Source organism: Solea senegalensis, linkage group LG11, assembly GCF_019176455.1.
Source record: "Solea senegalensis isolate Sse05_10M linkage group LG11, IFAPA_SoseM_1, whole genome shotgun sequence".
NCBI lineage: Eukaryota > Metazoa > Chordata > Actinopteri > Pleuronectiformes > Soleidae > Solea > Solea senegalensis.
Window position 1 is genome coordinate 3,302,747 of NC_058031.1, and position 23,618 is coordinate 3,326,364.

General features: G+C 40.9%; 1 protein-coding gene across 3 annotated transcripts in view; it reads left to right on the forward strand.

The window, feature by feature from the left end:
* Window positions 1-23,618, forward strand: part of LOC122777375 (IQ motif and SEC7 domain-containing protein 1-like) — a 119,394-nt gene that overhangs the window by 19,264 nt on the left and 76,512 nt on the right. For 2 of the 3 annotated variants that reach the window (XM_044038570.1, XM_044038577.1), the window contains exons 2-3: window positions 1,570-1,599; window positions 13,813-13,920. In XM_044038570.1, coding sequence (XP_043894505.1) covers window positions 1,570-1,599; window positions 13,813-13,920 — 138 coding nt within the window. The remainder of the gene's footprint in view (window positions 1-1,569; window positions 1,600-13,812; window positions 13,921-23,618) is intronic. The other variant, XM_044038571.1, reaches the window with a different exon arrangement.

Sequence of the window (23,618 nt, forward strand, 5' to 3'; positions counted from 1 at the left end):
GCAGCAAAAAAAAAAACATGAATACATAACGTACAAAGAGCTGAGGATGCATCAGACTAATGGCCTGATTATGCTTTTGTCACCAAAATATTCAAGTATATCCATTTACAGCGAGTCCTGCCATCAAAACATCCCTAAATCAACACTTTACTGCACCTTTCCCACAGCAGACACTTTTATGTGATAACCTGGAGGAGGTGCCACTGATTCAGAAAGTGCCTTTTTATTTTTAATGACATTTTCACTTTACCCCCGCTCACACATTATGGCTCCATGTTGTGGCTACAGGTTTTAAATATTTCATCTCTGTCTATCACAAATTCTCTTAGAATCGGCTGTAGCTGTCATTGCAGATTGGGGAAGAAAGGAAATACTGTATTTCCACAGAATCCAAAAGTATTCTCTGACAACGACTACTCATTATTGTCTTCATTAAAGCATCTGGTGAATATTTATTTGATGAATTGATTATTTGGTGTCAAACATACAGCCCATGAGCCAGAACCGGCCCACCAGAGGGTCCAATCCGGCCCGCAGGCTGAATTTGTGCAAATGTAGAGAATTGAATTATAATACTGTATTTTTGTAGTTAGGGTTAGCACGTGTGTAAATGGCAAACTTAAGGCATAATATTGTTGAAATTGCACTTCATTCATGTAAAAGCAAAGGGAAAGATTATGCTGTTATTTTACTGGTCCGGCTCACTTGAGATGTGGCCCCTGGACTCATCCACAATATCCAAATCAGAGAATCCCTTAATCAGTCATGCACATTGTTGGGTTTAGCTATCCCTTAATGGTTGAATGGTTTAAAAACGAATGAAAACAAAAGTTATTTTCTATTAGTTTTGATCATTAAACCGCTTCTCGTGTACATGGAGCGTTTGACGTTTCATTGAAAAATAAAAAGGTTTGGCATCTTTTGCACTTGGAGAGATTTGTGCCCGTCTTACGCCAGCATGGCAGAGCCCCAGTCGATCTTAAATTGTCTATCAAGGAAATAAATAGGACCTCCAAAAAGCCCGGAGTGTCTGGAATAGCATCTTTCATCTTTCCCTGCAATGGAGGCAGCGAAAAAGTAATTCAGCCATCATGAATTTTCCAATTTGCCGTCTTTGATAACTGCGCCGTGTCAAAATATCCATGAAGAATATCTCTTTAGTTGTGACATTTGTTATCTTGACAGCGCGATGCGTTATTGCTGTCCATGTTTATTCCCCCCCGCCCACTGTCATCACCACTGTAGTCACAGAAATGACCAAACGTTTTAATCAACGCTGCAGAACATTTTCTGAATGCCACATGTAAGCTGTGGGGAGAAATTGAAGTGCGGCTCTCTTTTCCTAGTTTGATGATTCGTTTTATAGCATGTAGCACCTGCGCCTAACAGCTTAACTTGGCTGCTGTGATGTGAATAAAGTGAAGGTGGTCACTGAGGCGTGCCGTTATCTGCATACTGGCACAGTGCAGCAGCAGCAGCAGCAGCAGCAGCAGCAGCAGCAGCAGCAGCGGCGGCTCTGTTTCCATCTGCTCAACAAAATCATTGAAGCAGTGTTTTTCTGTCTTGCAGGTCTGAATGTGACGACTCCAGAATGGTCAGGTACGTGCAGCTCCGGTCATCTCCTGCTTTTCTCTCTGGAAACACTTCTAAAACATGTGTGCACTTCTCTGATCTCTGATCTGATCAGCAAAAACCCTAAATCTGACGTATCAAATGTAGGCATCATGCTATAAAGCAGGGGTGTCAAACTCATTTTTGTTCAGGGGCCACATACAGCACAACTTGATCTCAAGGGGGCCGGACCAGTAAAAATAGCAAAATAATAGAATAATAACCTATGAACAACTCCTTTGTTTTACATTCACTGAAGGATAATTTTACAAAACATGACATTTCTTGAGAAATATAAGTGCAATTTCAACAATATCGTGCCTAAATGTACTATTTACACAGCACACTGGATCTATAAAGGCACAAACATTTAGTCACGGGTATCTGGAGTATTTGACATTACGTTTAGATTAGTGTGAAATTTTAACAAATTCATCCTGTGGGCCGGATTGGACCCTGTGTCGGGCCGGTTCTGGCCCCCGGGCCGTATGTTTGACACCCCTGCTATAAAGAAACCACCGTCATCACCTCAACGTGAGTGACGGCTTCAAATGTCTACCACGCACTCAGTGTATTTTGTTTTTTTTAATTGTTTGGTTAAGGCATCAGCACAAATGTCTTATTGACAGCTAAGTTGTTATTTACCATGTGCACCCATGGTAAATAACAACTGGGAATAATACACAACTCCTTATATGGACATCCTGGGCTGTGTGTTTATAGGTCACATATTCAGGCTTTAAAAATCAGGGTTTTTTTGTCTTCCTATGTGTTGTTGAGTCAAAGTAGACATTTTTTTCTTTTTTTTTTGTTCATAAAAACGAGCCGAGTGAACTTTGAAATGTGAAGTATTTCTAAATTTCACAAATAAAAAAAAAAGAGGATATAAGACACTCTATACTGCACATTCTTATAGCCTCTGTATGTACTTAGGTTTTAACTTTTGTTGTGTCTATAGTGTCCACTGAGAGAGTTAAAGCTGCGGTAGGCAACATATTTATGTCTTAATTGGTCAATACATTTGTAATAATTTCAGGATAATGTAGCTCGAGTGATTTGAGAAGTGTTCTCCTCTTCTCTTCTCTTCTCTTTTCTGAAATCTGAACCAGACAGAAGACTTTGACCGGTTACAGGGCAGCTGAGGAAAAAATCTCAGCTCTCGTCCATGAGGGCAAAATGTGCAAAGAAATATCTTTCAAAAAAGAGTCAAAAGGCAAAGTGTGTGGAGCATTTTGGAGTTGGGGAGATAACTTCATTTATCTGTGACATATATGGACAAACGTTTACTTTAATATGGAGTCGGACCCCCTTTTGCAGCTGTAACGGCGTCCAGTCTTCATTTATGAGGTCAGACGCTGATGAAGGTCTGGCTCACATTCTCTGTTCCAGCTCAGGTTTCTGTGCGGGTCAGTTAAGTTCTTCCACACCAAAAAATCAAAGTCAAACCATGTCTGCATAGTCCTTGCTTTGTCCACTGGAGTCAGGCAGTCATGTTGGAATAGAAAAAGGACCTTCCTCGAACTGTTGGAAGCATCACACTGTCCAAAATGTCTTGGTATGCTGAAAAGCGTTAAGATTCTCCTTCACTGGAGATAAAGTGTCTGAATGAAACACTTCCCAATCCCAAAAACCTCATATTTAAATGCAACCGACGATAAGATGTGAGCTCATTTAAAACTGTGGAGACTACATGGACGTCTCTCACTGGTAAACACACTACTCTACTGATCCAAGATCTAGACAAGCCTGTGCTGTTTTTTGTCCAGGTCACGTCTGTAGGTGCTCGACTGTCTGTGCTGCTCCTCTGGCCACTTTCTCTTCTGCTCTAAATGTCCCATTACACATTTGAGGCAAGTCCAGAGCCTGGAGAAGTGTGCCACTTTCTGTGACTGTGTGCAGGGATGTGTGTCAGAGTGGACTGGTTACCTCTTCTGGAGGAATTGGGAACGAAGCCTAATGAGGCAGAACGTCATTTCTTAGGCTCTGTATACTTGATGAGGATCGTGGCTATGTTTAAGATCGTGGATAAAGGCTTTGTTTAGCCTGTGTCAATAAATAGAAGCCAATGCGTGTGTGTGTGTGTGTGTGTAAGGACCACAAAGAAATAGACATTTTATGAAAGTGAGGAGTTGTTCTTCACATTTTGTCACACCTTTAAAAGGGACTTGGTTTTAGAATTAGGGTTAGAATTAGGTTAAGGTCGTATGTGGCTCCACCAGAAACACTGAGAAACAACTTTTACAATAAATATTTCCTACAGTTGTCTGATAGGTTTGATAGCAATGATAGTTTTGTGTTTTCTAGTTTTTGTGGGATGTTTGTGGGTCATATATGACATATGTTTACATTTCAAAGGGAAACAAATGCTAATATAGTGCACCTTTTTGACCAAATGTGTTTATTTTTCATTTAAAATAGTTACAGTTAATACTGTGCACTTTCTTACACAAAATAACTTTATTATAGTTCTTTTATTATATTTTTGATGTACTTTTTAAATGTGCCCTCACCTGCTGTTTACTTCTTGGTTTGAAAATGCGGTCCAACTGAGTTTGTAACTGAATTGTCCTCAGGGTTCAGGGTTAGCCATGTAGTTGTGATGGTTAAGGCTCGGAAATGTATTATGTGGACTTGTTGCCTCTTTAGGAACTTTTTCTGGCATAAACTCTGACCTTGTCAGGACCAGTAGTCCTCATAGGGACCAAAACCTAGTCCTAATGAGGCGGGAACCTTATTTCTGAAATGCTGGTTAAGTTTAGGGCTAAGATTTAAAAAAGCTGTGTAAGTGAATGGAAGGCAGTGCTGTATCCTCAGTGTGTGAGAAAGAGAAAGACATGTGATGCATTTTAATATGTGCTGTGTAGAACGAGTTGAATAAAAAAAAGATTAAACCGTTTTTCTGATCAAATGTTGTAAAACATTTGAATCCTGCAAAATATGGTGAAGATCTGAAAGTTAGAAAGTGTTTTTAAGAGCAAAACTTTGCCTCTGGGGAAATTGCTTTTGGCCTTTGCAGAGTTTTTTTTTTCCCTTTTCCTGAAATGCTAAACAATTCTGTTTTCAATTATATAAGCCCTGAAGTGGGTTTTTTCACCCCGGCAAATTTTAAATCTTAGTCTTCATCAATCACTGGAGTTCAATCTACCTGCGCCGCTCCTGGTGTTGATAATTAAAAAAGTGCCAGAATAAGAAATGTGCTTCAAGGCTCTTCTCGCATCAACTTTCAACTCTTATAGTCACTTTATAGCTTCATAAAAAAACAATATTTACAGCTTAATCAGTAATAAAAATGAAGGAGCAGTTTCTGCTTCAGCGTGTGCGGTCGGTCAAAAGTTGTCGCTTTGCATGCATTCTTCTGTGAATGAGCAGACGGACGTGGAAAGTATAACCTGGGCGTAAGCTGTGCAAGGTTCTTGTGACAGCTGTACACTCACCCACACTCACCCACACTCACCCACACTGCTGCTCCGTATTGTGTTATCAATCATTCGATCATACGCTGACGACACGTCAGGGTCCATTCTCTATTTAAGGTTCAGTGCTTGCCCAAGGTCACTTCACTGCTCAAGTGCGGAAGTGAAGGATCTGTGGATCAAACCACTGACCTTCTGCTTAATGGAAGCGAGGTCCAGTCAGAAATAGTCCCGCACAGTATGTAACATGGCACCACATGACTTTGCAGATTCAGTCCAACACATGCAATTGGAGTGAAATCTAAAGTATTAAAAGTCATTTAAACTAGTCCAACCAGGAGATTTTACGACATGTTTGGGTCAATTAAAAATTTCTCACCTCATTTGCCGAATTAGTACACTCTAATTGCCGGCACTGGAGCCTTTGTGTGATTGGAATTGGCAGTTTGAGTTTGGAAAGAAATGTCACGGTCAGTGTTCTTCACAGAGAGAGAAGTGGCTCAGCCTAAACAAAGCCTTACTTGTGCTGCATTCATTAAGAACACACTGTAAACCACTGCACAGACCCATGTAGTTACAGTACAATAACCACATTGCCCCATATATTATATTCATGAATTCTGCTCCTGCTCCAACACCGTGTTGAATAAAGGATCATAAAGTTGGTCCTTTGCACATAAAAAAACAACAATAATGTAACTGTAATTAAAAATAACAAACAAGCAAAAACATGTTAAATATTTTGCATTAATGAATTCAAATATCAACTTTTTGATTTGAATTATCAAATGTAAAACAGGGCAGAGCTTAGTACGACTGTTCACACCTCTCATTAAAATACATCTCCTGTGACCTCATATGATCTAATCTGGACGTCAGCTGAGGAGGTGGTCTCTTATAATTTGTCCCGAGGACAGACTGCATTCATGCAGCTGAGGAATGTGGCCACTCATGTCCTCTTCCTTCTTCAGGATGGATTGAGAGTGTTCAGACCTGCCTGGATTACTCAGGATTAGAGCTGCAACTAACTCGATTCATCTGTCGATTATTTTCTCAATTAATCGAGTAATCGTTTGGTTCGTAAAGTGTTCATCACTGTTTTTCAAACCAGGCAATGATGCTCTCAAATGTCTTGTTTTGTCCACAAACCAGTTTCAATGATTTCTTTGTGATACGGAGCAAAGAAACCACAGATTATTCACATTCAAGAAGCTGCAAAATCCGATAAGTCAGAGTTCTGGTTCTGAATAAGCCTTTAGTTGAGATGTGTGCATGCTAGAGGTGAAACGATTAATCGATTACTAAATTAATCGATTAGTGAATCATTTTGGTTTGTGGACAAAACAAGACATTTGAGAATATCAGCATTTCCAGGTTTGACAAACACCGATAAGATTTTCTGATATTTTATGGACCAAACAAAATGTGTGTGTGTGTGTGTGTGTGTAGTTGGAATAATAAAATCCATAATGTCTTAATCAGTAATGCAGTTTGTGAGATAAAATGTTAAAGACATAATGTTGTGATCCTAAACAGGAAAATCTATTTTCTAAATTCCTCCACCAACAACAGCAGAAGTCATAAAGGCCTTAAATAAGTCATGGTCTGTTAAATATCGGTCAGTGGAAAGTGTTGGAGACAAAAGAGATGAATTGCAACCTCACAAACTCAGATTATTTTCAAATGGTTTTTGGAATCCTTCCTTGCTTCTCCCACTAAGATTCTCTCGATCTAAATGGAGCCGTTTGCCTGGGTGAAAACTCGCGGCATGTGGCTGCCTCTAACTCTTATCTTGGTGATTTACTCCGTAGCATCACTCCAGTTGCAAAACTGCCGTGAATGAATTTACCGCGCATCCGTCACATGGTTTGTCTTGGCGCCGCGATTTAAAATCACTGTAACAGCCAGCGCAGCACTCTGCTGACGGCGCGCGGCAGACTTACTTACATCTATAAATAAATAAACCTGGCACTGTTTGATTGAAGTTTGAGTGTGTGTGTGTGTGTGAAATAGACGGTAGAGGTTGGCCAAGGCTGCCGGTGATGAGGAGACTTATTCTCATACACTCTCCATGTGGCTAATGAGAGAGGAATAACAACACGGTGGTGTTTAATTGGTCAGCTCTCCTGTAATCAGAATGGATGGCTTCATTCAGATGTGATTATAACCTGGCTGAGATAGGCAGGCAGCCACTCAACAGCCTCAGTGACCTGCTCTTTATTGGATTGTTCTTCAGCGACCGTCTGATGATAAGACGCTCTCTCTGTCCCTGTCGCTCTCTCTCGCTGAGCAGAAACACAGACCGGCACAGCTCAGGAGTGGTGCGACACTTCATCACACCAATTGCAATTTCAGTGAGGGATGAAAGTGCTCTTGTCTGTCACTGAACAATTGTGTGCGCTTGGTATTCATACCTGTGCCTAATGATGCGGTGATAGCGCCGTTACCAACGGCGGCGTTTAGAATAACAATTCGGGCCCGATGGCCACTCCTGATCCTTCCGACATTATAGAGAAGAGGATGGACCTTTAACATCATTTTGCATAGGAACAAGTCGACAACACCTTCCTCCCAGAAGCCAATCATGGGCTTTATAGCAGCACAACAGGGACGCACAGCTGCCAACTGTGTTGTTGCAACCGTGCAATTGAGTTTCCCAGATTTTCAACAGATTTTTGACTCACAGAGTTGCATAAATCTGTTTCAGGTCTCAGATAAAAAAGAGGTTAGAGTCCTTAAACCTTGCTCAGAAGAATACTCTTAATTAACAAATGTAGATGTATTAAATTTAGGGCATAATCGTGTAGTTTTAATTACCTGAGAACCATTAAAAGCAAAATTATGGCTGTTACCAAGGTGCACTAGGTAGACTTTGTTGTTTGCTTGTTTGTTTTGTTTTGTGGCAGGGAGATGAGCACCCATTTTGTCATATAAAACTGTGAAATAACCTTTAATGCTACTGTTGGAGAGAAAAAAAAAAGGGATTTTGAAGATTTTTGTTGTTTAAGTCATTCATCGTTGCTTACAGATTAAGTCATTGTTCACAATGTTTAAGGAAAACAACTCATATTTTCTTAAAGTTTTAGCACTGGAGTAAAAATTCTTCTAACTGAAATACAGTGTAGGAACATGAGACTCTTGGTAAACATTCAGATGTGCTGCTGCTAAGGTTAAAGGTGACATAGAATGCTTGTATCACACATATATGTTAGTTATGGAGGTCTTCTTACATATATTAACTTGTTTTCATGGTTAAAAACCTCCTAATCGCTGCAAAGGAGCTGATCAAAATATCTCCTCACTGACGTTTTCAGACCAAAACCACACCCCCACCACTGTCCTGTGATTGGCCAGGTACCTGGAAGTGACGTAATTGGTAGGCCAGCTCTCAGATACACAGCTCCCCCTCTGGCACAGTGGATGCTCTGCATCTCAGCAGCTACAACGAGAGTAGTTCTTCTTCGGTTACTTTAGAGTTTCATAAACGAGGTAATGACGCAGATACACACACAAACGCAGCGTTAATTGGAGCTTCCGGTCTATGGCGCCTTTAAATCGTGAGCAAAAAAGAAAGAGCAAATAATAGAACACAATTTTTATTATTTGCCATTTTAACATTTGATGTGCTGCCATGTTGACCAGATTTCTCTTGTAAAAGAGAATTCAATCGCATTCCAATTCAAATGTATCTATATAGCGCCGACTCACAACATACATATATTATCTCAAGGTTCTGTACATGGTAACGCAGAAACCTTTACAATAGTAGAACGAGAACTCAAACTCTCCGACAGAACCAGACTCAGTGATGTGCAGCCATCTGCCTCGACCGGTTGCGGTGAAAGGAAGGAGACTTAACTGGGTTAAGTGAAGTTTAAAAGGTTAAAATATTCAGATATTATTTAACTTAATTTTACAGAAGGCCATAGAGGACAGAAAACTATAAAAAAATTAGGAAAGTGGACCTCGCTTTTGATTTTCAAAATTGTTTTGTGGTGCTATTTTTGAGTATAATATCATATAATTTGATTTAAAGTGTATTATTACATGCATACATAAGTTTATACACGTATGTTTGTGTATATGTGTACATTATATGGCTTTATTATTTTATTTATATATTTATTTATACATTGTATATATATATATACATATAAGTGTATATATGTATATATATTTTTTTTTTTATGTTATGTTTATGTTTTTTTTTTTATGTTATCCTCCTCAGAAAGGCAGCATATAATACATATACGTACAAACACTTTGCTCTTGTCTGTGTGTATTCTGGTGTTGGTATCACCATGACCGTGCTCTTTGTCAGTGGTTCATATTCTCTCCCAGTTCTGCTCTCATTGAACGCGTTTGGTCCCATGCATACAAAAGCCACTTCATAGTGACTGACTGGAGAGGGTTCTGGAAAGGGGTTCCGTATGCAGGGTGTGTGCAGCTTTTATTCCCCTCCTGCCCCTCCCCTCCATATAATAATCTGCAGAGAGTTAGGGGAAACTGAGAGGTGGGGATTATATAACGCTTCCACGTTATTGTAGAGAATAAAGCTCTGCGGCGCTGCGGCTGTTGTTGTGGAGGTTAAAACGTCTCATGAGTTTGTCTCTGAATGTCTCTAATGTCTCTGAAGAACACTCGGACCAAAATGTTTCCAATCGGTTGAAAAATTTAACTCAGGGCAGCTTCTCACTGCATCCACTGCACTAATAATGTAGGATTAGATAATATTAGATAGTGTTGTCAGAAAAATGACTTCAATAAATTCTAAACATTTATCTGAAATTAGATAATCAATTGCATAATACTGATACCAGCAGTGCCATGTTCTGTAAAATAAAAAAAGGTGTTATTTGACACCATGGTTCTCAAACTGTGGTACGTGAGCTTCCTGTGGTTGTACTTAAAATCAGAAATACTGATCAGATTGGAGTGGAGCTGAGGTAGTTTGACGAAACAAATAACAAACTCATGATAATAAATTAAATAATGATAATTAGAGTTGCCTCATCTCTCGCTCCATCTTACTCTAATTTCACTTAACCAGTGTGAAGTATATGTAGGGAAGAGGAGGATGATGAGAGAGAGAAATGATCTTACCTCCTGTGAAATGTCTATTTACACCACTGTATTTTAACGTTGCGTGATAATGGTGTTACTTTGAGAACTACGTTGTTTTTCTTAAAATCCCAGATTGAAGCTGAGATTAGTCAACCAACAACAAGTCTGTTGTGTTCAAACCACGGTTCGATGACGTCGCATAATGCTGATGAAGCTCATCAGCTCAGGTTTATCAATAAAACATTTACATGTAAAGCGTACGACACGATTGCGGCCGTGAAAAATAAAAAGAGAGAAGTGGATTCTACTGCTAAAGATAAACCTGGAAATTTACTAGGAGTTTACGTCATGATCGTGATTTTAGCCTCTCATAAACGTGACCATCAAATATTAAAAAACTGCCAACAGTGCTCTCGTAAAACACGGCAGTCTTACTCCAGCTGAACACACCGAGAAGTACCAACGAGTGGATTCTTACAGCGAAAGACAAAAACCTGGGCGTTACAGTTGTAGCCTCTCACATTTGTGCTCTACCAACAGCAATCAGGCACTCCCCGAACAGCTGCCTGATTATGTGCCTGTGCCAATCTGCCCGCGTCTGTGTCTCATAGCGCTATGTTTCCTGGATGCAGTCTAGACAAGTAATGCTACGGTAAAAGACGGATAAACAAAACACACATAACTTACTGAAGTGCTGTGGAAAAACTTGAAATGGCTGCATTTATGTCTGTCTGTGTGTGTGTGTGTGTGTACTCGTGAACCAGGGGACTTCGGCGTCGTTATACACTCACAAAGAGGGGACTCCATGTCGAACAAGGGACATTTTCAGGTCCCCTCTTTGTCATGCTTTAAATCAACCTAAAATCATGTGTAAGACGCTCTGGTGAATTTTTTTAATGTTAAGCAAAGTGGGGACTTCGAAGTGTGTGACTGTACTCAGCAGCGCTCCTGCTGGCTGGAGCAGGAATTTTAACATCTCATTCACACACATCGTATCTTAACACTCCTCCATTGTCTGAATCTGTGTGTGTGTGTGTGTGTGTGTGTGTGTGTGTACTCGTGAACCAGGGGACTTCGGCGTCGTTATACACTCACAAAGAGGGGACTCCATGTCGAACAAGGGACATTTTTCAGGTCCCCTCTTTGTTATGCTTTAAATCAACCTAAAATCATGTCTAAGACGCTCTGGTGAATTTTTTTAAATATTAAGCAAAATGGGGACTTGGAAGTGTGTGATTGTACTCAGCAGCGCTACTGCTGGATGGAGCAGGGATTTTAACACCTCATTCACACACATCGTTTCTTAACACTCCTCCATTGTCTGAATCTGTGTGTGTGTGTGTGTGTGTGACTAGGGAAGAAAAACTATCAGAGCTGTAACCGCGTTGTGGGAATTACACAGAGGTCCACAAGGGCTAATAGAAGTTCTGCACTGGAACTTTAACTCATTTTGTTCGGCACAGAATTCATGGTGCCACGGAAAATAAATAGTCACAATTAAATATCGCTGTACTTTTTTTGTACAAGGTCAGTCAACTTTAGCATCGAGTTGTAATCTTTGTGTTTTTTTGTTTGGAGTCTCATAACAGCTACGCTACTCCAGGAATAACTGTTGGCTGCAGAATGGGAGCAAAGAGACGACACTAATGTGACATCTTTTGCCGATAACAGATGAGGTGTTCGCTGAAATAGCTTTGCAGCTGCAGTTTTCCCACCAATAACCAGGACATTTCATGTGGACTGTAGTTAATACACACATAAATATGACCTAAAAAGAACTGGCCGCTCCTCTGGGGCAGTAGTAGTAAAAAAAATTGGGGGGGCAGGTGCTTTGTGTCATGTGCTGACTCTCATCCTCAACCAGGTCTCTCTGCATGGATTGCACAAACCTATTATCTCCTCCTTTGTCCTTCGCCATCTCTTGTTGCTATGGAGATCTATGCTTAACTCACACGAGGACGCCAACCTCGCCTGCGATATTTGTCCTTGTGTGAGTCTCTCTCCATTGAGCCTGCCGCTGGACGTCAGGTCTTACACGACCACGGCTCCAAAGGTCCAGTTTGTGTAAGTGTGTAATCTTGTCGTGTGACCTCGGGATTACACGCTGGACCTTTGTGTGCGGCATACGTTAAAAGAAAAAGGACGGTTAAAGCGACATTGTTTTCATGTTGTAAAACATTTCTCCCTGGTGGGAAAGCAGCCGCAATTTCTTTAATGAACAGTATTTATGTCATTGCACTGCTTTGAAACAAGGTCTATTATGTAAGTAACTAATTGGGAGACACGAAGGCGGGGAGTCTGACTTATTCAAGGTTCACAGCTCCCAACTCAGTCGGAGCAGAAACATTAGCAGTTTCTTCTAAATTAATAATTCAGTTTGCCAAAACATCAGCAAATAGCAGCAGCCATGATACAATTAAGCTGCTGATATTACACACAGTCCAGCCTCGGTGCTGGGATTTCGATCCAGAGACTGAGCACAAGCTGTGTCAGAATATGAATGATGGTATAAATCTTCAACAAAATGCACGGCTGTAATTTAAGAGTGAAACACGGGTCTCGTTTTAACTGACTGAACTGTTGCCAGTTATTCATTTTAGTATAACACAAGCAGTTTGTGTCATAACAAGACTTGAACATCTTCTGAGCTTCGACAGAGTTTTGTGGGTTTTTGTTGGTGATGTGCTGCAAGTTGACAGCCTGAGAGAAATGTGTCTGGCCTGTCATGAGACAAGCTGCCCAAAGGTGACATGGATCAGTGAAAACCTTGACAAATAACCGGCAGTGGGAAAGCAGTGTTTCTGCAGAGAATGGTGTCCAGTGGAAAGAGATCAGAGGGAGGATGAAGCTGCTTCAACTGCAGCAAACTGGGCACCAAGTAGGAATGTGTATTTAAGTATTGAGAACATGTCGTGTACAAATACAATACAGTATTTAGATACAGAAATAGCGCTGCAAACTAAATTACACTCAACTGACTAGCATTTTATAGAATATAACAGCCAGTTACGTGCACAGTTTAATGGAGCTAAGGCCGTAGTCTGACTAAGACTGTCCGACTAACTCGGACAACTCGCCGAGTCGTAGCTTTTGCTCTCGCCGACCCCATCGTGTTGTTTGTTCTTTTGTCTCCTACTACTTCCGGGTCAGAGAGAAGGACATGCATGCAGGAGTAATCGGACTATGAATGGCATTATCCAGGTCTGTTAGTCCGACTAAGACAAGCTCGATTTTAGTCAGACTACCGTAATGTTTTCACGTGACATTAAGAAAACTGAATTATTGTCTTAGTCTGACTAAAATCAAACTTTTAACATGCATGAGTGTGGTAGAGATGAAGCCCTCACTCACTCACTCACTCACTGACTGTGCCACTCACTAATGTGACTTTGAAGACACTGTGAAGAAGGAACGGCGTAGCAGCTTCATTAAAATAGTTCATAATATTGACAGACAGGACACTTAAGCAAAAATTGGCCCAAATAATATTCCAATAATTTGATAATGGTTGATTTGATCAGATGGATGAAAAATATTCAGTCCACTTAGAATAAAGAGGTGAAAAAGAATTAGACTGAAGTAAAAAATATGGAAATCACAAGCTCTTGTGGGAACCCTGTGAGGTTAAAATGATTGAGTTTCATTCAGAGCAGTCGCTTTACATTAAGCGGTGTCTTCAGCGTCTGAGAAGTGTCCTCTTCTAACACAGTTTGTCCTCTTGTAGGAGACATGCCTCCCTACCTGTTGAAGTCACCGAGGACCGTGGGAGGTTGGCGTCTGCGGGCTGCAGAAGGGCCGTCTCCTGCCACAAGTGGAAATCGGCTTCCTTTGGGTACAGTAAGATGTTATCTTTGTGATTATGTCTCTTAATGTTTAGTCTGTCCCACGAGGAGCATCATTGCGTTCCCGACACTGTGTCAGCAAGCGTTTCAGATCTTGTCTTGTTAATGTTTTAACAGTCGTCACGGCTCGTATCAAGCCCCGCTCATTAGCCTCTCTGTGGCAGACGTGTTATCGGTGGCAACGACTCTGCTGTGCCCTTATGTTTTCAGTAGTGCTGCGTTGTTGTTTTTTTCCTAATGTGCACAATGACCTACAAAAGAACAAGAGCATATTAAGCTGTTCCTCAATGAACTACGGGCTTTGTGAATGTGAGCAGCGATTGCCGCGTGTGTCGCTATAACTGCCACCACGTCAGATCTGTGGTTCTCAAACTTTCTATATCACCTGAGAAAACGTTAAAATACAGAGGCGTAAATAGGCCGAGCAAAAAAAATGTCAGCTACGGACTTTTCACAGGAGGCAGATTTATTCTTAACAAGGTCATTTGGTCTCTCATCATCCTCTTCTTCCTCACATATACTACAGTCACTGGTGTAGTGACATTATATTAAGATGGAGGAGGAGACAAGGTGACAACTTGTTATTTTTATTTAATTTATTAGATTTTCTACGCATTCTGGTCAAAATTCCTCAGCTGCACTCCGATCACATACCCTGCTATATACAGTAGAAGAGTATTTCTGGTTTTCCTCCAAGTACTACAAGAGGAAGCTCGCATACCACTGGCTAAACAGGACTACTGTGGTATCAGTCAACTGGTTTTACTGGTTTGAGGGGGGTAGGGGGGTATTGACGAGTTCACAGATTGTGAGGCGTCATGGCGAGCAGCGTGCCAGGTCTGATACATGTAGTTAGTGCAAACCTTTCAGATAGTGTATCTGGTCCAGATGTGTGGCGTCTCTGTATCTAGGGAGGGAACCTTGAAAGGTGCCTAAGTTTGTGTCGTATCGTAAGTTATGACTGTTTATATTGAACAGCAGCACTGGTTATAAGAATATGTGAGTAATGGAACTCAAAGTTGGCTGAAGGTTAGAATAGTCTCTCACATGAAACACTTTCCAACAGGATCTGAAGTTTGATTCCATTGGGGGACTTCAAACGATGTTTAAGGGCGCTTAAAAAATCTCTGGAAACTTGTTCCTGTTCTTAGCATCCTAATCTGCTCCGCTTGGCACTTTGATTTTACTGTACTAATTTCTGTCTGTAACCAACTGTGGTTTGTGAGTCTGTCTGAAACACGTCTCTCTTGAGATACTTGCACAGTAGCCTACGATGCAGTAGGTGTCAGCATTGTACGGTCTGCAGGCATCGCGCTTGGATGTCTTGGCCAAGTTTTTTTGCACAGTGTAATTTATAATGGTCTTATAAGATAGCTGAAATCACAGACTGTAGGAGGCTGTTATGAGGCTTCAAAAGGCAGGAGACGGTTTTCAAACCACGCCTCCTACAGTGCCGCGTGTGCTTCGTCATCAAAAAGCAATGTGTGCCTAATCCATAGCCTACTTTTAGCTCATGTGCGGCCTAAAAATAAATCCCACTGCATATCGTGTTACATATTCTATTTATAAAAATAGCAAAGTTTTTGATGAGTAGGAGCATCTTCAGTGCGTTGTTTTTAGATCTCAGTAACTCAGCAGAAATTCACATCCCTCGTTCATTTTGCCCTCTCTCTCTCTCTCTCTCTCTCTCTCTGCTGTTTCTCTTCGCGTGATTGTCGATCCGTTGGTAATTTTCAGGCACAGCTGAAAGCTAACACGTTAAATGGATCATGACTGTAAACAAGATGATGGCTGTTGATCAGAAGTTGATTGTTTTTTCCCTTTCCAGCTCAGCGGCAATGTGTTTGTGCCTCTGTTAGAGCTTTCTCGTCCCACACTGCTGCAATCAGCTAATTACCTCACCGCGACAGTGCAAGTGAACATGCCCCTGCCCCCCCACCCCGGTCAAAAACCTGATTGTTTTGACGTCGCTGATTTATCTCAGATGGCTGCTTTATTACTGAGCTCCAGAGGTAATCATTAAATGGGAAATGTAATTAATTTCTGTTGATTTGCACCTGCAGCTGGAGAATATTCTGTTCTGTGTCAAACACGACAGGCACTTTAGTTTCGTCCCTGTGTGTAATTTATGGCTGTTCCGTCCCATTCATGACAAAATATCTCATAAGAAAAGCCTTCAAAGGATGGCTTTAAATTTGGTACAAATGTTCACATGGACGTATGGGTGAAGTTATTTAAATTTAGTGGTGAGAGGTCAAAGGTCAAGGTTGCTGTGACCTCACAAATCTTATTTTTCTTCCTCCTGACCTCAACATTTCACAAACACCAGGGAGTCGACTCAAAATTGGTACAAATATTGACTTGAACTGATTTTTGCCAAGTGACAACAATAGAGTATCTCCTTAAGTAACTAAACTACTTTTTTTTACTGCCTGTTACTTTTTCCAAAAATCAATCCAAACCACTCACATGTGGAGAACCTTAAGTGCGATTGTTCACTCCTCTTATCCTGGTCTGTCCACATTAAATCTGGTTTCCTGACCTGTTATTCACAAACACGCCGACATCGTACAATATTTACATTTTGAGTTTTAAGACACGTGTGTTTGGATCACGACATTTAAGTACAATATATAGCGACATTTAAGTCGCGATACAATATTATCGACATTTTTTAAGTCACAATATACAATATTATCGCGACATTTAACGTAGCGACATTTAAGTCACAGTACAATATTATCGCGACATTTAAGTCACGATACAATATTATGACATTTAAGTCACGATACAATATTATCGCGACATTTAAGTCACGATACAATATTATCGACATTTAAGTCACGATACATATGTCATATGATGAGACACCTAGTGAGATTATGTTTGCATTACCTATTATTTATTTTGTAAAATAAAAAAATAAAGTATTATATCATAATAAATACTTGTGGTGTATCAAAAGTGACATACTGTCGGCATGTAAAAATATCGCAATATCTCATTGTACTGATTCCCCTCCCCCACTCACAGTGTGTGTGTGAGAGAGTGAGTGACAGGTAGAGAGAGGGAGAAAAGAGAGACGTGAAGAATTTCTAAATCTGTTTCTGAACTGAATCAAAGCTCCACTCACACTGCTGTCACATCAAATACGTTTTAACCGTTAGAAAAAAAAAGAAATCATATGCTGCCAGCAGTACGTATTTCACACTGATTAGTGTGAAAAAGAAAAAATATTATTAAAATATTATTATTATTTAAAATAATAATAATTAAAGTGCCACAGATCAGGCGACGTCAGCTGAGGAGGCGGATTCTTGTACATCCTGTGGACAGATTGAGTTCACGCAGCTCGTGGATTTAGCCGCACGCTCCTGCGATCTCTCTGTGATTAGATCACTCAGGGTGGATGTTAATACCAGGTCTGAACGTGGTCTAGGACGTCTTTTGGTGGCCAGAGAACGAGGTTCGGTTAGACCTCACAAAAAATGCGTTTGGCCTCGTGATCAATAAGTTCTGTTTCCAGTGTGAACAAAGTTGTGTCCACATTGGACAGAGGAGAAACCCAACCGCTGGGTGGTAATTTGACTTTTGACAGCACTTCCTTTCGCAGACAGGAAGCACAATTGACATGACTCGCAAAGGTCCCTGGCCAGATTTGAACTCAGGAAGTTGCCGTCGTGTAGCTAAAGAGCCCGTAGGCCAGCGAGTCTATACAAAAACAACAGTTTTCACATTGTGTCTCAAATAGAAATGCCTGAAGAAGCAGCGGTGTGATTATTCATCACCGAAGCTCTCGGCGAGTGATTGATCTCTGTCGCTGTATTTTTTTGTTCGTGTGGCACCAACAGGACCCGAGGAAGTCAAATATTAATTATCATGCCATTTGCGAGATGCCGGGCCTTTGATTGTGTGTGTGTGTGTGCACTTGTTTTAGATGTATCGAATGAGCAATGAGCTTATTGGAAATTTTGGAACAAAACTCTAATAATAATAAGAGGGAGAGACGGAAAAAGTCAAACATGACTTGCATTTATTTGCTATAGCCCATTTATCATTTAACCAGCAACACATTCGCAAGTAGCATTACCGTAATTACACGACGGTTTGTGCTGTTAGAAAAAACCTAATTTCACTCGTGTTGTTTCAGGAAACTGGCAAATCAGCGTCTTTGTCACCATATAGGGAAAAATGCTTTATACTCTTCAACACACAAAATCTGGTGTTTATTTACAACTACAGTGTTTTTTCTCAATAAAACTTTCAACTTTTTCTTCATTTTAAACTGTTAATACACCAGCTTTGAGGCTTAGGTGTTCAAGGTTTAAACCTAACGTCATTTTCAACCATTTTGTTCGACGCTGTCCTTGTTGAGAAGTTTCTGTGATTCCTGCAAACTTTGGAAACTTTGGAGTTAAAGGAGGTGTTAGGAATTAATGGGGTGACTTTGGTGTTAAGGCTGTAACCGGCACAGCGCTTCATCCTTAATGCCAGAGTTGGGGCGATCTCAGGAGACGACGGATCACATTCAAAGCAACCGGAGCAGCTGCATTGGCTGTAATAGCAGAAACTTTCCCCCGAAATCAACTTAAATAGTTGCTTCTGTTGTATATTTTTCTTAACCTTTTGTTTCTTGTTGTTCTCCTCTTATCCTCTCTGTTCTGTGTCCGAGCAACAAAAAGGTCACAGACAGAAGTAGCATTTTTGTTTTTATAGCGCCTCACGGACACTCTAATAGATTAGCTTAGATTCCAGCTAAATAATGACCTCGTTTTCCATGTCTCGTTGTGCATATTTGAATCAATAGTTAACTAATGATGCAATTGTTGCACTGCTGGCTATGAGTAGAGTAAATGAGCAATAAGTGAATTGTTTAAGGGAAAAGTGAATCTGAAAATGCTGAATTATTCTTTCTTTTAAAGCTGCAGCACTTAAATTTGGGTGATTTTTGTTGTTGATGTTTGTTTGTTGGTGTTCTCCCTCTGTTTGGTCTTTGTGAAGAGAAATGATGTAACTGTATTTGGATGCTATGTTCCTCATCTGAAAAGTGGCTCTTTTAAGCAATACTATCAGACCTGACCGAGGGAGCGTTTGTGTGTATACAGAGGCAGCGCAGGGGCGGGCGGATGGGTGTATACAAGGCACATTTATCTTGACAAAAAGCTGAATGAGCAGGAAAATTTGAGCAGCAGAATTCCCTTTTATGGGCCAGTCCAACCTGTTTGCAACTGTCTCACTTTAGTTGCGCAATATTGCTGTTGCCTCACACCTGTGGTCAATATAGAGTGAACGTAATAATCACCAATCTACAGTACCAGAGAGAAGTGCACACGGGGAGAACACGCAAACTCTACACAGAAAGGCCCTTGGTTGACAAACTGGGATTCAAACCAATGACCTTCTTGCTATAAACTTACTTACCTAAAGTAATGTGATGTACTTTATTTCTGTAGCCCTTTACAACAACCCACAGGTGACCAAAGTGCTTTACAAAATAAAAGCATTATAGACACACAGTGTTAAAAACAGACGGTAAAACTTGAGTGAATTGAATGATTGTCTGCAGATCAAATATTTAAATTGTTGGTCGAATGCTTCAGCTACTTTCATTCAATTGACCTCATTTTATAATATTTTACAGTTGTTTCACTAAACTGTGATTCTAAGATGGTAAAGTGGGAAAAAAATATTGGGGATGAAATCCTGTTGGGTGTGGGGGTTCAGCACCTTGGACAGCGAACGGCTGTCTGTGAATGTTTCAGACAAGAATAAGTACCGTTTTCTTCACACGGCGAAGGATATAATACATCTGTTGCCTCTGTAGTGCAACACAATGTCTGAGCCACAGTGTTTTGCCAACAGTTAAGATATTAAGGAGAGCAAAGAAAGCGGTCGTCCATGACAACGTTGTAAATCGAGGAGGAACTCCTGCCAAAAACTTTTTACATCCGCCCCGACCAAATTGATGCGATCCAAAACGGGGATTGTGTATATGTGTGGCTGTGTGAATGATGTGGCTGAGTGTGTTTACATCTTCTACTAGCGTCTTCACTTTGTCCGCCATCATATGTTTGCCTCTGTGAATAACAGGGCTGCAGCTAATGTGCGTTTTCCTCATTGATTTCTCTGCTGACCTTTTTCTTGAGGAATCAATGTTTTCTTAGTAAAATGTCCAGAATACATGGTATTTGGATCACTTGGAAAGAAAACACAAAACCAGCAAATGGGAACAAATCAATTCAGTGTGCTGTGCGCACCTGCGAGCGCTCACAAGTTCATTTTTACATGTCCAGCTCGGAGTAAATGGGTAATCCTTTGTATTTATATCACTGGTGTTCACATGCTGCCAGGAGCAATGTGGAGCAGCACCTTTCATAATACATGTTGTCAACAAAAAACAAACAATTAGATGAATAAATGAATAAATGAGGTGGTGAACATGATTGTAATCTGTTCAAAGCGAATGATGAACCAACTAACATTTTTAATTCGATGGCTGTGAAACCTGCACTTTCTGAGGCTCCTGAAGAATACGTAACTCTCAGTGTTATTAATTCTACTGCTATCAAGAGCATCCTGGTGTACTGCATCACAGTCTGGTACTCTGGCTGCTCTTCAAAAGATCAGAAGACTCTGCAGAGAGTAATTATAACAGCCCAAAAGAGCTGGAGGAGATAGCGAGACCCCGATACCTCCGCGGAGCCTCCGCCATCACCAGAGACGATACTCACATTTCCATGGGTAACTTGTTCCAAAGTTTAGGGGCAGCTCCAGAAACCTGATCACCCCAGGTTTTTACTTCTCTACGTTTTTGGCACATCTAAAAGACCTCAGAACTCGGGATGGGGTGTGAAGATGAAGGAGTTCCGAGAGGTGAGATGGTGCCTTAGAGACACTAATCCAGCCGTGAGGATGGATTAGTGACTCAAAGACCTGGCGAGGGAGATAGGACTTCACCTCGGTGATGAGCCTTAGCTGAAAAAAAGCTTGACTTCATGACGGGCGAGATTTGTTTGTTGAACTTGGAGTGGCACCTGTGTTTGATATAGCCGTGTCATATTTTACTCTACTTTATTTCCTCTTCTTTACGTATTTTAAATGAAGTGGCAGAGTTTTCCTGTGTCTTTTTGCATTTTTAAGACAAAGATATAACCAGCAAACCAAAGGCAGTGGTGTAGGAGCATTAAACAGGAGTAAATGACACCTAAAAATCCCTGAACGAAACACTGGAGAGAACAGTTTTCAGTCTTTGCCCCATCATTTTTATCTTACTCCAGTTTCTTTCACAAATTCTCAGCCACTATTTTTAAACATGTGTAAAGTGTGAAGAGGAGGAACTGCATTTGCTTTGCTTGCTCTTTAATTAAACACACGACACAATATTAATCCTTTATCAACATAGTTAGTTAATAGATGAATCAATGAAGTGCAGCTCGGGCAAGTGATGCAAAGTTTACAGCTGCAAAGATAATTGTTTCTGTACCGTTTACTGAAGGACGTAGAATCACAACTTCTCTAAAGACAAGTGGCTGCGACTTGAAAATAACACAAGTACACAAACAGTTTTACCACAGTCTATTAAATGAGGATGGAATAATAGATCCACCCAATCAATAGAGGAAGAACAATTTACTTTATGAGCGGCACTTCCTCTCTGCACAAACAAAAAGTCTAGTTACTTTCGCGCACCGTTATGTACTGAATTAGTCCGGCTTAAGGCTGGATTAGCTCTGTTAAAAATCCAGTAGCCTCTTTTCTTGTGTTTTCTTTTTTCTTCAGATATCCTCCGTCTTCCTGTACTCAATCAAACAAACATCTGCTGCTCTGTCGTCTTGGCTAATCGTGCCGCTCGCCTGTCTCGTCCTGTCATGACAGCCTCATAAAAAAAGAGATATTTTAACTCGATGAGCCTTTTCCGGGTTAAACAAATAAATCAACAGTTCCTTTACGTTTTTTTTCCTGGAGTTGTTTCTAGTTGTGCCTCTTTTCTTTCTCTTCCCCTTAATTAGGAGAACACATCTGATATGATGAATGGATTAAGACAAGGGCTTGAGGGAAGGTAAAGCTTGGCTGTTACAGTGCAGTGTAAATCTTGTAAACCCACTCACACACACACTCACAGTCTTATCCAAAGGTGGTGAAATGTTCTCATGCGGCGTCTGACCATGAGGACAGATCTGAACCAAGAACTCCATTTTGTGTATAAATAATTCAGATGTTTTATGGTCTTCATTATGGTGAATGACTTTCACAACAGAACCTGTGATTATCTCCAAGCCCCCTCTAATAATACCACTGCAGTGCCCATTGATTCATGGGAATTGGTCTGCCTGCCTTCCCACTGCAGTGCCCATTGATTCATGGGAATTGGTCTGCCTGCCTTCCCAGGATCACAGAGCACTACACACACACACACACACACACACACACACACACACACACACACACACATCACACACACACCTGCAGAGGCTTGGAGGCAGCAGGAAGGAACAGCTCATCACGGTGCTGCGCTGGTGAATGTGGTGAACAAGTGACACACAGAGACTGTTCAGACCTCGTTCAGACCCGTTCAGACCCGTTCAGACCCCGTTCAGACCTCGTATTAACATCCATCCGTCCTCTGTGATCCGGTTGGGTCATGCTAAGTATGAACCACCACAGAAAAACCACACACACACACACACACACATGCGGGGCCACATTCCTGCCCCCCACGAGAGGTTTTTCAAATCGGACTTGATTTTTTTACAAAACGTGGGAGGCCACAGACACAACTATGTAAGTTTTAATCCTGAGAAAGCACAGACTAGACGATCCAGTCGAGACGCAGGACCACACACACTTTCATCGTTTATTCGTAGGGTTTCAGGGAGGAGATTCCAGGGATCTCATGTGATTTAACGTGACTTCACAATATAAACTGTTGAGAAACTGTGGTTGAAATCAAACATGTTTAACACTTACGATTTGAAATGAGGTCTGTTAACCCCTCACACTGCAGGATAATTTGGCCAGATAATCTGTTCAAATCAGCCTAAAATCAGAAGACACCCACAATTATCGGAAAAGCCAGATTGGAACTGAAATCTGACCAATTATGGGTTTTTTTCCCACTTATCGGCGTTCATAAGTCAATTTATCTGCAGCCAACGCCACAACACTGACCGCCATATGATTTCTATTCTCTGTATTGTCACGCACACACACAGTAAAGGTGAAATAAAGGCCAGGGAATATTAATGCAGGTGTAAACAGTTTTACTCGGTGTGATCACTGAGGTCGGATGTTAATACCAGAGTGTTTTGCCCTCTGTTAAACTTTCCAAGGTCATTTCAAAATGAGCCGGACAACACCGTAAACATTTATCGTAAATGGCAGCCAGCGGTGCTCGGACGAATGAGGAAGTCAGTTTATGTTTGTTTTTGAAACAAAGCAGCCGTGAAAGCACCTTCCTCCTGCCATAAAATGAAGCCGGTTGAAGTATGAATATTGTCTTTATTAGCGGCCTTTTTAAATGACTGCTGTTGGTGTTGTTGTAACATTTTAGATTTCACCAGATGGGAAATTGCAGCTGCACGATGATTTAACAGGCCCATGAAACACAGTGGCTCCACTTCCATGATGTGTTTGAACTCCTGGGAACGCTCTCGTTTGTCTTTTGAAGTTTTCCCAGCTCCTGTTACGT